The sequence below is a fragment of the Oryctolagus cuniculus genome, chromosome 16 (assembly GCF_964237555.1).
Source record: "Oryctolagus cuniculus chromosome 16, mOryCun1.1, whole genome shotgun sequence".
Taxonomy (NCBI): Eukaryota; Metazoa; Chordata; class Mammalia; order Lagomorpha; family Leporidae; genus Oryctolagus; species Oryctolagus cuniculus.
Window position 1 is genome coordinate 18,761,458 of NC_091447.1, and position 17,268 is coordinate 18,778,725.

General features: G+C 53.0%; 1 protein-coding gene across 1 annotated transcript; it reads right to left on the minus strand.

Moving 5' to 3' along the window:
- Positions 1-9,525: 9,525 nt before the first annotated feature.
- On the minus strand, positions 9,526-15,401 carry HOXA6 (homeobox A6). The gene is given in 2 exon segments (NM_001171401.1): positions 9,526-9,767; positions 14,960-15,401. Coding segments are annotated over 2 exon segments (684 nt in total).
- Between the last annotated feature and the right edge of the window lie 1,867 nt (positions 15,402-17,268).

Consider the following 17,268-nt stretch of genomic DNA (forward strand, 5'->3'; position numbering starts at 1 on the left):
TTATAGCCTAAGCCTGGAGACACTTCAAAAAGCATGTCAATCCTATCTTCATTTATATCGGTTACTCATATGAGTTACTAAATGCTGGAATATATCCATTTGATGGATAGTCATTTAATGCTTAGCCACATAAAGCCTATTATATGGGTCTAATCTTTAAACTAATATAGGAAAAGAGGTTAAAAAAGGGATCATGTTAGCTTTCTAGCTGGAATCACCCTGAAGTGGTACAAAGAGGTTTTCCACAGTGGGTGTGTGTGTGTGTGAGAGGAGTGCTGTCCGCTGACACAAGGCACCCTGAAAATTTTTTGTTTTCAATGAAATCTGAGCCACAGACAGAAATCCACGGTGAGTGTAATCTTTAGACATCCTCTCTAGACACAGGGAAAAACCTAGCCTGTGATAAAGCTGCCTAAACCAATCTCTCTCCCCAGCAAGAAAAATAATTTATACGTAGATTGTACTATATAGTATAAATAACATACAAGGGTACCATGTATTACAAATCTAAACTGTAAGCTTGGTGGTGGGGGGGTGGCAAGGAAACCTTGCCCTCCTCCTTGTGTCATCGCCTTGAGCACTAGGGTCTGTGTAATATTATCTGAGGACACTAAAACACAAAATCCATGCTGTTTAGCCTCAGAACCTTCTAGGGAGTTTCTATTTTTAAGTATTAAGGAGACACGGACACTGTTTTGTATATGGTTAACCCAAACGAGTGAACTGTGCCTGTGTTTCGTGAGGTTCTATTACTTTAGGAAGATGGGCTTACACAGAATCCCCCAAGGCCTGTAACTTGTCTTTGCGGTTCGTATCATAAACACAAACGGAGCCAGGACCACCAAGTGTTATCTCACACACCGACATTTTGACATTTTACTGCAAGATTTATGGCTGTAATAAACAATCTCAGTACCTTTTCTGAACCTTCCACAATCTCCCTTTGCAAGCCATAGCATCATTCCACTGAATCAAATAATCTCTTTAAAAACATTAAAAAAAAAAAAAGAAATACCTCTTGCAGTTATATAAAATTCAAGACACCAAAGTAAAGCCAGGAAGAAGCTAACTCAATTAAAAAAAAAAAAACACACAACAATAACAACAACAAAAAACCTGAAGTTTACCAGCATCATCTCACCCGGGAAAACACGGGGTGCCCTGAAGTGGAGCAGAAAGGGAGCGTGCTAATCTTCGCACACCAACTGGCTCCAGTCCTAAGCGGGGTGAAGCGTTCTCCTTTCTTGGGAAACTGGTAAGCACATTTGCTCAATTCCACGAGCAGGGATAACATATATGCCCAACAAAAGCTTTCTTAAAATCCCATTAAGTGAAGTAACTTTTCATCATGTCTTCACATCCCAGATGGAGAAGGAGAGCGAAAGCAGTCCGAGAGAGGGAGGGCAGAGAGGGAGGCAGTGTGTGCAGCTTGGTTTGAATCTGATTTGAATCATTTTGAATATATTTGGAACAGCCTTCCCTCTTGAATGCAACCCTGTCCCAAGTTTCAAAGTGACCGAACAGTGACACCGTGTGCATTTTGTTTCTTATTAATCTTACACATTGACAGTCTTTGTTAAATCACAAGGCGCGCCCTTCACCAGCCGACATTTTCATATTTGTTAGACGCGCTGACCTGAAGTTCACCTCGGCCTTGGACTTTGCGCTTCTAAAAGGTCTATACAGTGTCTTTTAGAGAGCAGGGTGCTTTGCCCAGGTCACTCCTTCTCAGGAAAAACCAAGGGGAAAAGGCAAAGGAAATGTAAACGTTATGGAATGTATTGACTGTATTTGTCCTTTGTTCTTTAGAGCCAGAGTCCCCAGACCGTTCCCTATCTGAAGCCAACAGGGGAATGGCAGAATTTCAGAGTGTCTCATGGTGGCATTTGAGGGCTTTTCTCGATGGCCATGAGGCATATGATTTTAAAGGGATAACACTTTATCAGCCATTTGACCAGTTAATTATTTGGGGGCTGATTTCCTTGCAGTAGTTAAAAATAATCAACACCACCCAGACATAAGGGCTGAAATTCACATTAGGATTTTACATGAATCTAATCAGGGTTGTATGAGAGGCCTGAAGTTCCAAAAAAAAAAAAAAATTCCTCCAAATAATAAAGAAGTAACCTCAGCAAGTACCATTTTCTTTCAAGGACTAGCTGAGAAATATCTGTGATCATCGAAGCTGACATGTTTCTAAGGGGTGGCACGTTTTTAACCAAAAGCACAATAAAGAGACTTTCTCAGAGATACTTAATTGTCTTGGTGGTAACCACCAAGGGTGTGCAGGGTTCCTCATTTCAGCAGCCCAGATGTGGTAAAGTGCTCACTGCTGTAACAGCCATCACCACAGTTGTTTCTGTTTTGTCTGGCAAAACCCCATTTGGCTCCAAGCTCTTGACCAGAGTGGAAACTACACATTGCACAGTAGAAGCACCCTGGTCACTTCCATGAAGGCAGTGTTTGGGAAATATTTACTACCGAACATACCTGGCACAGTTAAATCCCACCAGCCAGCATATATTGGGATGAACGTAACTATCCCTACAAGCACTACATTCTGAATGGTTGAATTAGCTTATCTTGAAAAGTGAAAAGGAAAAACCTAGCAAAAATAGATCATCTTTCTCTTCTGTTTGCCTGCACTGATCACTTGAAGGTCAATACACAGGAAAGGAAAGTAAGTCCCTTGGAAAATAGAATCTAATGGTGCCAACACTAAAGCTAATCTAGATGCATGAAAAATAAAATATTGTTTAGCTCGGCAGTTGCAACTCACACATGAGGGCATGGTTCCAGTCTGCTTCCTTAATACACTGTTCCCTTTCTTGTCCACTCTCCCACCCCTTCCTCCTTAGCTCCCTACCTCTCGCCTTAGTCTTTTTTATTATTATTCCACATGTATTTTTAAAAAGTATTTTCTGTCTAGCAGAAGCCTGACATGGTGGTCTTATAGAATGGCCTGGGATCTGTGGACTCCATCCTCCTCTGCATTCTCCACAGCTCAGTTATTTGCTTGCAGATTGGAATGTTTCTCTTGCGTTCAGTTGTGGTTTAATAAGAAACGCAACAAAAAAATCTCCAACAATAGGGACATTTTCATGGCTCCAATAAGCATTTTCTTGCTGGTGGTGATGGTGGCAGAGGGGGTCTGGTCCCTATCTGGAGGAGTCTGCTCCTTCCTTTCCCTCCCCAGTTCTGAGGAACCTTTGCACTCAGTGAGCTGCAGTTTCAGAAACACATTTTCTATATCTGAAAACGGCAAAGAATACATTTTGCAAGAAATGCCTGTGTTTGCCCTTGTTCTCACACACTTTAGGGGTCATTCTACACATTAAAAATAAACAAACAAACCTGACCAATCAAAATCACCTTTTTAAAATAAAGGCGGTTTCCTGCACCCTTCTCTTGCCTTTGAAGGTTTAATGGGACTTTGGAAACTTGCTATGTTATTTCTTAAAGATCCACTGATGAGGGCTGAGTGTTTTTTTCTCCCATGTGGCAAAACCACAAACAGACTCTTTGGTTCTCCACCATGTAAGGTGTTGGTGTTTGTTCCAGTAATCTATGCCTATTTACCTGCTGCTAGTCTCTCAGAATGGGAGTGATAATTCAAGATGAAATACAGCATGTATTACTCTTGAAAAGAGGAATTTTCTATCCTTTCCTCCGTAATTGAGGTCATTCAACCACTAGGGTTCACCTGGAGTCCATACGGAGATGCACGCGTCACTCTGAGCCATTTTATCTTTTGTGCTGATAGTCAAGATCGCAGCTCTAACATTGACATCAAACTCTGTCTGGGCAGATGACTAAGAGTGCTACACAACGTAAACTTTTGACCCTCAACTTTCTGACCTGCCGTTGTAGCGCACCAACCACAAAGATACACAAAGCGGAGCCTCTCTTTCCAGGGGGAAGGGGCCCCCTAGGATCTCAGGACGCCCTGCTTCTGCCACCGCCTTTCAGAATTAGAAGTCAAACTGCCTGTTTGTGTGTGTTTGCGATTGCATTTCCTGTCAGATCAGCCTCCTATCTGTTTATCAGCACTTAGATAGGAACTGGATTAACTTGAAATCACTCCTGCTTCCCTTTACAAGGAAAATTTGGAGTAAACAGGAGATCCTTGGAAAAATCAAAAGAAAGGAGAAGACAGAGGAGCAAGCAGGCAAGAGGTAGGAGGTGGAGCCTTTTTTCCTTTATTTAGAAATAAAGACGCAGCCCTAATTGTTGGGCGAGCTGGCCCAGGCTGGCGAGTTGACTGTGAACTTGTACTAAAGCGTGCTCTGCTGGCGATTCCTAGGGTGTGCAGATTTATCTTCTCTGCATTTACTTAACCTGGCAGTGAACTGCGCGGGCCTCATTTGTTAGGCGATGACAGACTTCACCTCCAGCAGGGGCTGCTTCACAAAATCGCAATAATTACCCAATAACCTTCATAACAAATATTATTACTGAAAAGGCTGGTTGGTGGGGAGGGGACTTAGGGGGAGAAAGATGCATTTCTTTGTGAAAAACACCAAACAAAACAGACCTAGGCATATCAGCCAGTTCTGGGGCTCAGGAGGGCTTGGACTGAGGCTGTCCTCTCCTAGATTGGGGGGGGGTAGCCTATGCTGGCCCCCTCAGCTCTGCCTGGGAGTCCTTGCTAGAGTTTTGTCATTGACTGGCAGGAATTTCCCCTGTTAGAAGCCAAAGGGATGGAGCCCAAAATGCTTGGCACCCTGCATAGTGGGCAAGCCCTGGGCAGAACCCCAGCAAAGGCTGGGGGAGGCTGCGAAGGAGAGCCTTGCAGCTGAAAGAATTGTTTTCCTTGTTAGCAGCCCACCTTGGAGGGTGGGGGCGGCCCTGCCTCCTAGGATGCAGTCCTCTGCAAAGCTCCACAAATGAACAGGATTGTGTGTCTGGTAGGAACAAGATTGTGTGTCTTGCTCTCCTAGAGCTGCCAACAATGAATCCAGGGAAAGAGCAGGAGAAAAGGCATCTTGGCATAATGTTGTGAAATCAGACCATGGAAACCCTAACAAACCCCTAAGTAAGTGTGACCAGAAGCTTCCTATTATATTTATAGTTCAGGAAATATTGTCTCTTCAGCTTGTGGAAACAAACGAGACCCTGCACATTTCCGCCGCCTTCTCCTACAAGTCCAGGAGGAGCCCGTACACACACACACACACACACACACACACACTTCTTCCCCTGGCTCAGGCTGGACATCTTCATAAAGCTCTCAGTAGCAGCCTTTCTGTTTTCTAAGCTAGTTCCTCTGCAAAAGCAACCAGAAAGAATGCACGAGAAGAAAGAACTTATCTACCAAAGGAGCAGATAAACAGCCATCCTCTTTATTATGCTTCCTATGAACATAGGAAGAAAGGAAAAAATCCCTCCAGTAAGGCTCGCATGGGTCTGATTGGATGCTGTATTTTTTTCAGTCACTTAACTCCTTGTGGCTTGACCTCCTCTCTTAAATTCTACCTAAGTTTTCTGAAGATTAAAACAGACAGAAATAAGCAAGCTGTCAATACTGCTGGCCTGTAATTTTTAAATTTCTAGGAAAGATTCTCTATGGTGGGTGGTGAGTGATGCTGGATATGACTTCAGCTTTTGTGTCCACTCCCACAGCCCAGGGTGGGATGTGACCACGGGCGTGGCATGATGCTTTGTCGATGCCAGCTACTCAGCGCAAAGCCACCAGCTTCCTCCATCACTTTCTTTCTGCTTCTAATTCCAGTCACCAAGAAATCATCCAAGCAAGATCACCGAATGAGGAACCAAGATAAAACTGTATCCCAGTATTTTCCAGGAAAGACATGAAACTCAGGGCAGCAAAACCAAGTCCAGAATCCTTTCAGACACACAGAATAGTAAAAACAGACCCCCACGCCCGTGCAGAGTCTGAATTCCGGTTCCCACTAAGCTGTGGGTACATCTTCCTGATTTATTTTGATAGGTTTCACAGAAGGACTGTAGGGTTTCCTCACCTTGCCACTACTTATGAGAAGTGACACTTGCCAGAGAGTTTTCGAGTATTTCTAAACAACTTCCCAGGTTTTACTGTTGGGACACTGATTTGGGGACATCTGTTGGACTTGGGTTTTGGGTAGGCAGCCTTTGCCAGTAGTTGACTGAAATCCCAAATCTGTACTTCCAGGAACATGTTCACCAAGAGCCCTTCATAAATTTCTTTAAGAACTAACACTTGCCAAAAACTCCCCAGCTCCCAAGAAGCAAAGCAGATCCCATTTCTTTGGTTTTGTTTCGTTTTGTTTCTGAATGCAGGTGGAGAAGTTGGTTTAATTCCTCAGATGGGATTAGAGAAATCTGCTAAGTCCTTTGTGGGTACCCATCCAGAAAGAGACCCCAGGACAGACCAAGGCATCCCCAACCCCTTGGCTTAGTGCTGCCATTCAAGAATATGGAGGGCTGGGGCCAGGATGGAATCGCACCCAGGAAAAATTTTTCTCTCCTTACTTCACCCATTGGTGCAATCTTAGAGACTGTTTTGGAAATCATAGATTATGTAAATTTCCTGGGATCAAACAGAAAGAGCAGCTAACAAAAGAAAGGCGGAAATCTCCTACTGACAAACGACCCATTTCTTCCCTAAACTGCCCTTTATGATGTGTCAGGAAAAACAACCTACTGTCTCCGGAGACTTTTAAGTTGGGCATTGAAGACGCCTCGATTTCCACCCCCCAAACTTTAGGGCACAGTTTGGGAGAGAGAATCCGTCTGTATATTCAGGCGGAGTAATTTCTCTCCTCTTTAGTGTCACCTAGGGGGACGCCTAAGTCGCCTTTTGAGGGTCCCCTGCATAGACGTTTCAATCCTGGAAAGAAGGGAGGCAGAAGAAACGCAGGGCGGAAGAAAAGAAAGCGCTTTCACCCCTTTCAATTAGCCTGGGATTCAAAGACTAAAGTTAAATCCGGCCATAAAGTTTATTGCTTCAGACTCACAGGCGGGTGAGAACAGTTCCAGCGAAATAAAAAGAACGTGCAGGCCTGGCCCCGGATGCGGGGGAGGGGATGCTGAGCTCTCCCCCCCTCCCCGCCCCCGCGCCCCGACCCCCAGAAGGGGACCCGGGGTCCCCAGCGTCAAGTGGGTGCCAGTAGACTGGGCTTGGCCTGGCAAGCCGAGGCCCAGCCTGGCGGTGCAAACCCGCGCCTCGCCGGCCTCTGCCACCCTCACCAGCCGGCCTGAAACCTGGCCCCGAAGGCCGCCGCCTCAATTCAGCCCTGCCAAATGACCCCGGCCCGCGAAGACATATTGCCACCGCCCCGTAAGGAATCCCGCCAGGGTCCGCCGCCGCCCTGCCCCGGCCTTTCTTTGCAACTCGAAAGCGCAGCGCAGCCCTAGGCGCCCGCGGACGGCGCCCTGCTGTCTCCCAGCCCCCACCCCAGGGCGCCACGACCCCCGAAGAGCAGGGACCTTCCAGGCCGGGAGCTGGGGAGGGGGGAAGCGGAGAGTGCTAAGTCTCCACACACAGGCCCGTTCGCCTACAAAAATCCTAGTTTGCACGCCGGCGGCAGCAGCGGAAGTCATTACCGTCCGCGGTGGTGCAGCGATTAAAGTTAGGCCTGGGAGGCGCGCGGCCACGGGCGCGGTGCCCCGCGCGGCCTGAGCAAAGCAGGAGTTGGCGCTCTCTCTCTTCGAATTTAGAGGCAGCCTCAGAGTTACTGCACCAGAGAGAGAGAGAGAGAGAGAGAGAGAAAGAGAGAGAGAGAGAAAAGTTTTCAAGAGCACAAATAAACTCGAAAGCGCTCAGGAGGCGAGCTTACCTTAACTGGAAGGGAGCCATTGTTCAGGGAGTTTTGAGAACTTGTGGTTTGGACACTTCTGGACCTAAAATTGACCACGTGAATGACCAGGCGGGCACACGTAGCCTGCAAAAGAGTCAAATGGAGTCCAGCGTCAGTGAGATTATATGTTATGTGGTATATAATGTTGGATGTCAACTCCCCAAAACCATAAAACTTGCTTTAATGGCCTCACGTGACGGTTTATAGCCAGTGAGCCGACCTGCCTGCGCTATGGATGATTTTACGATCTAATTCATAGACAAAACCCTATTCATTTGGCACCCAAATGTCATCTAGCCGGAACTGGGGCTTATAAAGTTTACTGTTTTATAACTTTTAAAAGGAAAGGCGGCATCAGTGTAAGCAGTCGGTAAAAGTGCAAATCTCTAGTGGCGCTTTAGCCGCTCTGAGGAGTTTCCCAATCGAGCTAGGATGGGGTAAGTACCTTCCATTTGTAGCAAATTAAACGTAGCGGAGTGAGGCGTGGGGCAGGGGCGCTGGGCTGGGTGCAGGGCCCAGGGTTGGGTGCCCAGCAGCTGGCAGAGCGGGGCCTGGGCAGTGGAGGCCCAGCACACAGCCTCAGGGCAGAGGCAGGCTCTGTGTGGGCCCCAGGGCGGCTAACAAAGCCAGGAGCTCTTCCTCGTCCTCTCTCTCTCTTCCTTCCTTTATTTTGTCCCCAGTAAGTGCACTTCCTTTCCTCAGAGGTGGGCAGGGTGGACTCAGGCTTTGGAACTGCCTACAGCTCTTCCACCCTCTGCCCGGACGGAACGTTCTGGTGGGGCCAGAGGTAGGGAGGCGGCGGGTTGGGGTGCTGGTCTGAGGTCCCCAGGCACAGGCAGGCTGCTCAGGTGGCCTCAGACTCACCAGCTGCCAGGACTGGACAGACAGACAGAGAAGCAGAAAAAGTCGCTCGCTATTTGGCACAAATCAGACCAAGAGAACTTACAATAGAAAGTTTATTTTTTTTGTTTCCAGTCAGTATTTTTTTTTCCTTAAAAACAAATACCAAAAAAAAAAAAAAAAAAAAAAGCTGATCACAGTTTGCTTAACAGCCAGACTTGGACAATATTTGTAATTTGTTCACAAAAACATACATCACTGAAGCTGCGCTTATAAGAGCCACTTCCAGAGTCCGTGCAAAGGGTCCTACAAGGCACGCAGGGACACACCGCTTGGAGTCACAGTTTCTGTCACAGTTACTAGCACTACACGTCGAACAAGTTAAGTTGTGTCTCATCAAGTCACCTCTATAACAGCAATAATTACACAAGGAATATAGGTAGTCTGAATAAAAATATCTTTAAACAGCTTGGAGCTATTGAGACAGGAACACTTGCACGCACATGCACAGTTAAACAACTTGAGTGCAACACACAACATTGGCACTAAACGAGGTCGAAGGGGGACTTTTTTGTGTGTTTTTTCGCTTTTCTTTTCTGTTATAGTTACTTCAAGTAACACAGCTTGCTTCATATAAATAAGTTAAAACATCTATTTTTTTTTTTCAAGACAAAGCCATTCAGGACAAAGAGGTGAAGAGAAAGCAGATCTACTTATACAGGCGCTATAAATGGCAATAAACAGGCTCATGATTAAAAGATGAATCAGGGCAACGAGAACAGGGCCTCTTCACAGAAGGAACACAAGGGAGTTTCTGAAAGTCACCTTAGTACTGACACTACGCGGGATCCGCTAATACTGCGCAGTACTCGCGAGGCGCAAAGACTCAGGGGCGGAAGGCACCCCCCGCCGCCGCCATGCTCATGCTTTTCAGCTTATTATCTTTTTTCCACTTCATTCTCCGGTTTTGGAACCAGATTTTAATCTGTCTCTCGGAGAGGCAAAGAGCATGTGCTATCTCAATCCTCCTGCGGCGGGTCAGGTAGCGGTTGAAGTGGAACTCCTTCTCCAGCTCCAGCGTCTGGTAGCGCGTGTAGGCCGTCCGGGCCCTTTTGCCTTCCGGGCCGCCTATGTTGTCTGCAACAGAAAAGTCAGCGCTTTTTAGCCCTTGCCCTGCAGAGCCCGCCGGCCGCACCCGGCCGCGCTCCCGGGCCCAAGGCTCAACAAGTCCTCCCTGCTCGCCCGCATTTCCTCCCCTCTTCCTTTCTAGAGACCAAACAATAAGATCTGGACTCTGGGCTGCAGCCGCGTCCCCGAGGACCGGCCAGCTGGCCCTCGCCGCTCTCCTGCCCTCGGGCCTGGCCCCGGGCGCCCCAGAGAGCCTGAGGCACAGCCCTTCCAGACCGCCCACCTCTGGGAAGCGCACCGCAGCGCGGTCCTTTGCGGCGCGCCCAGGTGGCCTTTGGGCCACCCTCCCTGGAAGTTGCAGCCTCCCGTTCCAGCTGCACGCGTGGGGCGCCTGCTTGCTTTTTTTCCCTCCCCTTTTCTATCTCTCTCTCTCTCTCTCTCTCTCTCTCTCTCTCTCTCGAGCTCCCCAAACTTCAGGCTCTCGCCTCGATTCTTCCCCCCTCCGCCCCGAGCCCCCTTTTCGGGGGCTCTCATTAGTACGCTGTTTCCCCAGCGCAATCGCCCTCCTCATAAATTATCCGCCGTGACAAGCCCGATTCACGGCCCCCATTGCATCCTCTGCCTCCCCGCACCCTGCTCGACTGGCCCGAGCCGGGGGCGCTTTCCGAGGCGCTGGGGTGCCAGGCGGGTTCTTCTCCTTCCTCCCGCGCCCACCGTCTACACTGGCCCGGTTCACCCCGCCACTGGAGCGCCGCGGAGGAGGAGGGCAGAAGGGAGGAGGAAGGCAGGGGAAGGAGAGCGAACGGCAGCGAGTGGGAGAGGCGAAACCAGGGGAAGAGACGCGGAGAGAAGGCGACAGGAGGAGAGAGGGGGACCGGGGGCCGCGCCCCCGCAGCCGCGCGGGGTTTAGAAAAAGGCTGGCTTTACCATGACTTATGTGCAGCTTGCGCATCCAGGGGTAGATCTGGGGCTGCGCGGGCGGCGCCGGGCTCGGCTCGCTCTGCGCGCTCGCCTGCTCGCTGCTGGCAGGGGCGTCCTCCTCGGTTCCGGACGCCGTGCCAACCCCCTCTCTGCTGCTGATGTGGGTGCTGCCGGCGTTGGCCGAGGCGCCGCTGGAGTTGCCCAGGGAGTTTTTCCCGCCGTGGTGGTTGTCGCTGCCCGGCGAGGGGGCCACGGCGGAGCAGGGCAGCGGGTCGGGCGGAGGCGAGTGCGTGGACGCGGCCGGCTGGCTGTACCTGGGCTCGGCGGGCGCCGCGCTGGCGCCAGCCGCGTAGCTGCGGGCGCGCTCCCCGGAGCCAAAGTGGCCTGAGCCCGAGCGGCCGACGCTGAGATCCATGCCATTGTAGCCGTAGCCGTACCTGCCGGAGTGCATGCTCGCCGAGTCCCTGAATTGCTCGCTCACGGAACTATGATCTCCATAATTATGCAACTGGTAGTCCGGGCCATTTGGATAGCGACCGCAAAATGAGTTTACAAAATAAGAGCTCATTTGTTTTTTGATATGTGTGCTTGATTTGTGGCTCGCGGTCGTTTGTGCGTCTATAGCACCCTTGCACAATTTATGATGAATTATGGAAATGACTGGGACATGTACTTGGTTCCCTCCTACGTAGGCACCCAAATATGGGGTACGACTTCGAATCACGTGCTTTTGTTGTCCAGTCGTAAATCCTGCCTGATGACCTCTAGAGGTAAACTCGTGCACTAATGGGCGAATTGGGTGGAGGCGAGAGGGGTGGCGCGCGCGCCCCGGGCGCGTGCCCGCCTCCCGCCGCCGCCGTTCAGTCGGACTCGAGCGCCACCCGCTGGAGGCCGGGCGCATCGCTCCGCTTCCGACCCCGGGCCGCGAGGGCCGGGGTCGAATTGAGGTTACAGCCCATTATGGCAAAATTATTGCATTTCCCTCGCAGTTCCATTAGGATGTACCAATTGTGAGGCCGTCAGCTGCCGATCGCGCGCCCGGCGAGGATGCAGAGGACCGGGGTGGGGGGGAGGTGGCGACTCGGATTTTATTTACAGCAACTTTATTTCGCCCGCTCTGCAGCCCCTCGTATGTTTGTGTCGAGGTTGGGGTCGGCTCTGCCCGTCCTGCTGGCAGCTTTGGATTTGGGAAAATGCAGATATCACCTTCTGGGAAGGGAGTGGGGGAGGCCATGTAGCCGATTGGAGAAATAAATCCTGCCCGCAGCAGCAGCTACAATTACGGCTCTGTTTTTTGAGAGCGCATGAGGGACAGGGTCCCTGCCGCTCTTAAATGACAGGCGTCTGTTAAAGATAGCTTTTGTGCAGTGTTTCTCCGAGGCGAGGTCAGATCCCACACGCTTCTGTAGCCGGAGTCGATTTTTCTTTCGTGTAAAAATGGTTTTCGTGTCATTCATTTGCTATTTGGTTTGTTCACGCATCCAGCCTGGAGAATCTTCAGAACGGGGTGCTCCTGTTCCTCGAGCCAGCCGGGCCCCAGATCGGAGGGTTCTGGGCGCACCCAGCGGGCGGGCCCCAGGCTCCCTGAGGCCGCGGGGGCCGCTGAGGGGCTGGAGGGCCGTGGGCCGGGTTCTCGGGGTCTCGTTTAGATCTCCAGGGGCGAAAGGAGGGAGCTAATGGAAGCATTTCGTAGCGGCGCCTAGCATCTCCGTGGTTATTTCCCCGGGCTCCGAAAGACGAAAGTAAACCACAAATGCAACCGCGAGGCCGGGGCGGTCTCCCCGCCCGAGGCCCGGCGCCGCGGGCGCCCCTGGCACGTTCGGAAGCTGGGACTTTCGCCGCCCCCATGGCTCTGGGCCCCCTGGTTGGGTCCTGGAAGCTGCTGTGGCGGCGGCGCCGGCGCTGTCGGAGGCGAGGCGCGGGAATCCAGAGCAGGGAACCCGCGGGAGCCCGCGTGTTCCCGGGGCGGTGAGGGTCCACCCGCGCCCAGGTCGGCCGGCCTCCCCTGCGGCTGTTTCTCTCCCACTGACGGTTGCGCGTCGGCCCGAGGCTCGGCTCTGTCGGGGCCCCCTTTGTTCCTCGAGCTTCGGCCTGTCTGGGGGCGGCTTGAGAGGCCGCGACGGGGCTGGGGCCCTAGCCCGTGGTCCCCCCCTCTTGCCAGGGGCTGCAGTTGTTTTGGCGATGCCCTTCAGAAGTTAGTGGCGGACGATCGAGGCGGCGGCAACGCCCAGACACCAAATCCGGCTCTTCCCGGGGCTCTTTCCTCGCCAGCAACCTTGCATCTCCAGCTCGGGGAGCGCACGGGCGCTAGCACAAGAGTCGGGGACGACCTCAAGACGCGCCCCAGGACCCCGGAGCAGGCTTAGGCAGCCCTGAAGAGCGAGACTCTCGTGTGTGTGTGTGTGTGTGTGTGTGTGCAGTGCGCCTCGCTCCACCGCCGACTGTGTGTAAGATGTTTTTGTTTGTTGTGTTTTTTTTTTTTTTTTTTTTGTAAGAAATAAATGCTCAGGCGCTTGCAAAGCTTGGGCTGTCCTGAAGCCGCTGAAACCCCATGGATGGGAGCAGGCGGGGAGAAAAGTTGGGGCGCAGGCAGGCAAGGGTAAGGGGGCCAAACCGAAGAAAGTCGCAGCGCTGGCCTGGTCCCTGCCCAGGCGTCTACTCGCCCGCCTTGGCCTCTGAGTCCTCCCCGCTGGGCTGGGTGGAATTGATGAGCTTATTTTCTTTCTTCCACTTCATGCGGCGGTTCTGGAACCAGATCTTGATCTGGCGCTCGGTGAGGCAGAGCGCGTTGGCGATCTCGATGCGGCGGCGGCGGGTCAGGTAGCGGTTGAAGTGGAACTCCTTCTCCAGCTCCAGCGTCTGGTAGCGCGTGTAGGTCTGGCGGCCTCGGCGCCCGTGGCTCCCGTACACAGCACCTGCAGGCAGCAATGGGCGGGCGCCGGGTGAGCGAGGGTCCGAGGGGCCGAAGCAGTGTGCCTCACGCCTCTGCCGGGGCCTCTGGGCTCGAAACCACTCGCCTCCACTGCACACTCTCCCGCCCTGTGGAGCCCAAACAGGGCTGGATGGGAGAATGTTCCTTTATAGCAAGAGACAAATTTTCAACCCAAAACGACTTGGGGTCAGAAATTACTGATTTTTTAAAAATCTACCCCATAAGAAAACCATTATGAGCGAAGTAACAGAGTGGAGGTTCTTAATTTGGGACAGTCAAGTCTGTTTTGGTGGGGGTGTACTGGAGGGGGGCATAGGTGAGTGTGGAGACCTAGAAGTGTGGACACAGCTCACCACTGTGGACACAGCTCACCACTGGGCTCTATGAGGCTGCCACTGTGGCCGCCTGATGGGGACTCAGGCATGGGGGGGGGTGTAGTTAAATAGGGTCAGCTCTCTCAAATCTTCGCAAAGTCTCCCAGATTATATGACCCTTCTGAAAAGCACAGACTTCCTTGGGGGTTGGGTGGAGTCGGTTTTCAAGTAAAACGCTGTAAATTCACAAAGCTGCCTTAAGTTGGGTCCTGCTCGAAGGGGAAGGGGATTCCCCGTGGAGTCTTGGGAAGCCAGGGGTGACAGGATGGCACTCGGGCCGCCTGGGACCGTCTGGCAGTGTAGGACGGTGAAGGGGCTGTCCTGGTGCCCGCAGTGCCCATGGGTAGCATGATCCTCCCAGGCTGGCCATGGGAGACTCAGGCAGGGGCACAGAGGGAGAGAGAAGTTGGCCAAGAGTGGGCAGCTGAGCTGCCAGAGGAGTAGGGGAGGGAGAGAGAGGGGGAAATCCTGAGGGTGGGGATGTGGCCCTGCAGGGCGTGGAGAGACCCTGGGAGAGGCCAAAGGGGGCCCCTCGCTCTCTGTGGCTTTGCAGAGAGGGGCGTCATTGGTGGTGCCGGGCTGGAGGCCCTCCCAGCTTGGGCGCCTGAGCAGGGTGCTCCCAGTTTCAGCACTGGGCAGGCACTCCCTGAGTCTCCAAGTTGCCCCTGGCCCAGGTCTCACCTGCCCTAGCAGTGACCCCCACACACACCTGCCCCTGAGTGTCACCTTACGTGGACACGGGCGCCCCGCCTTTCCTCTACTACGGCCTGATGGTCCCACGAGGGGGAAGGCTTTTTTTTTTTTTTTAATTATTATTTTTAAAAACAATCTCTTTAAAAGCCAAAGAAACTTGGTTCGTTCTTTCCTCCTTCCTCTTGCTACCCCCACCCCCGCTAGGACCCTGTTCCTGCCTGCCTCCCCCCTGACTCCCCAGTCCTGGCGAGGGCCGCAGGGCAACGCCTTACCCGCGCACGAGTTCATCCGCTGCATCCAGGGGTACACAGGGCTCGTGTACTTCCGGTCGGTGCCTTCCTCGTGGAGGGCTTTGCCCTGCACGCCGCTGCTGTCGGGTTTGTACTGCTGCTCGGGAGAAAAGTGCAGGTAGTCCCCCGGGCCCCTCTGCTTGCCACTGCCCGAGGGCGAGGCGCCACTGAGGTCCTTATCGGAATAGAAGCACGAGGCCCCGTACTCGTAGGACGCCCGGTTGCAGGCCAGGACGGAGTTGGACTGTTGGTAGAAACAGGGTGAAGTGTACGTCTTGTCCGGAAGGCTGGACGCCCCGTACGAGGCCGGGAAGGGCCTCAGCGCGTCATAGCCGGCCGGGTAGAGGGGCAGCTGGCCCAAGAAGGAGTCCTGGCCGCTGGGCAGGCTCCCGGGGAAAGTGGGATTCACAAAATAGGAACTCATTTGCGCGCCCCTCTTCAGGACTGTGATTTGTTGTGTATTAGTACATCTGGCTATAACTATTAGTAGTCATCGAACTGGTTTGTTTCTGGATGGCCGAACGCCAAAAGCGACAGCAGCAAATCGCACCAGCTGACGCGGCGGCGGCCAATGGGAGCGAGCGCCGGAGCCCGCTCCCCGGGGACCGCGGCGACCGAGGCAGCAAAGTTACAAACAGCCCCCAGCCCGCCCGCCCGCCCGCCCGCCCGGCAGATTAATGGGCGCGCACAGCCAGCCGGCCCGGCTCTCCTCCCGGACGCCGGCGGCGGGCACAGCCCGGGCACGCCATACAGCTCGGACCCCGGCGGGCGGGGCACCAGCGCCCCGGCCGCCGAACGGGCCCCGCCAGGCCTGCTCTCCCTTTTTTGCCTCCTTGGATTTTGCCGGTTTCCCCCCTCCATACAGGAAACCTGACAACCCCCGCCAGGAGGGGCGATGACAAGGACGGCCTGGCTCCCTGCCGGCCTGCCCTCCAGGCCTGGCCCTGCGCTCCCCTGCCCGTGGGTGCGCGTTCTGGAGCTGGAGAACGGGTAGGAAGAAGCCAGGCCGCCACGCCTTGCCCTGAGCTTCCGCAATCGGTGCACCCCCTTGTTCTGTCCTTCCCCCCACCCCCTCCCCAGGACAAGGCCAAAGACAGGACCCCGGCCACCAACCCTCCTCCACGCAGTCCGGGCTGTTTGGAGTCCCCAGGGTTCCCTGGCAATAGCCAAATCTTCCTGGTCTCAACACAGCCCCATCAGCTGGGTGCCACCGGTCAGTCTGAACGCACAGAGGTTCCAGAAACTGCTGGTTTCAACAAGAAAAGACTCACACAGAGGAAGCTGGCTGTGAGCCCCAGCTCCCAAACCAGCAGTGGGACCTGCTCCCCTCACCTGGTGACCCAGGATTCTCCCTCACCAGCCACCAGAACCACCCAGAGCTGGGAGGTTCTGTGGGTCTTCACTCCAGAGGCTCAGGAGTGGCAGGGCCCTGGCAGAGGTGTGCACAGACAGTGGCCCTGCAAGGCCGCGAGATAACGGATGGGCTCCGTGTGCTGGGGTGCGCCCTCTTTCTTGCCCTTCCTGACATTTCTCTGGGGGCTCCTGCTGGCAGCTGCTCCGGAACAGGGGCTCCAGAACAGGGGAATGGTTGGTTCTCAGGCCCCAGAGACCCTGAAATGCTTCCCCTCGGTGTCCCAGGCCTGGCTGTCCCCAGATGGGACAGGAAAAGGCTGACCCAGACTGCTCTCTTGCCCGGGAGCTGTGCCTTCGAGATAGTGGGTTTTTCTAGCACACGGATCAATCTCGTTTTATAAAATGTGATATCGGTCCAATGGCATTTTTACGACTGTGTGTTGGGCTCATTAAAGCCCCATGAATTAGCTGTAAAACCCGCAATTCAGTGGAGGATGAAGAGGGACTGCGATTTGGCTGGATTCTGGAGGTTGTTTACAAGATCTGTAAACCCCTGGCCAGTGCAGGCTGATGCGTTTCAACACTTAGGGAGGAGACGGCAATTGGCAGGTCTCCCATAAGAATCTGCTAACGACTTCCTTAGTGTCTTCCCTGCTTTTCGATCCTCCCCCCACCCCGACCTGCTTTTCCCCAAAGGGAAACAACGGGAAGGGCCTGGCCTGGGTGCCCAGAGCCACTAAGGGCACCCCTACCAGCAGCTGCACCTTGGGAAGCCTTGCATCTCGCCCCAATGCACCCAGCCCAGGAAACTTTTTTCTTCACCTATAAAAAAATAATCTCGGAGGAAAGGAGAGAATTTGGCCTTTCCCTTGCATTTCTTCAGGGAAGGAAGCAATCAATGAAAATTAAAACCCAAGCATCAAAAAAAAAAAAAAATA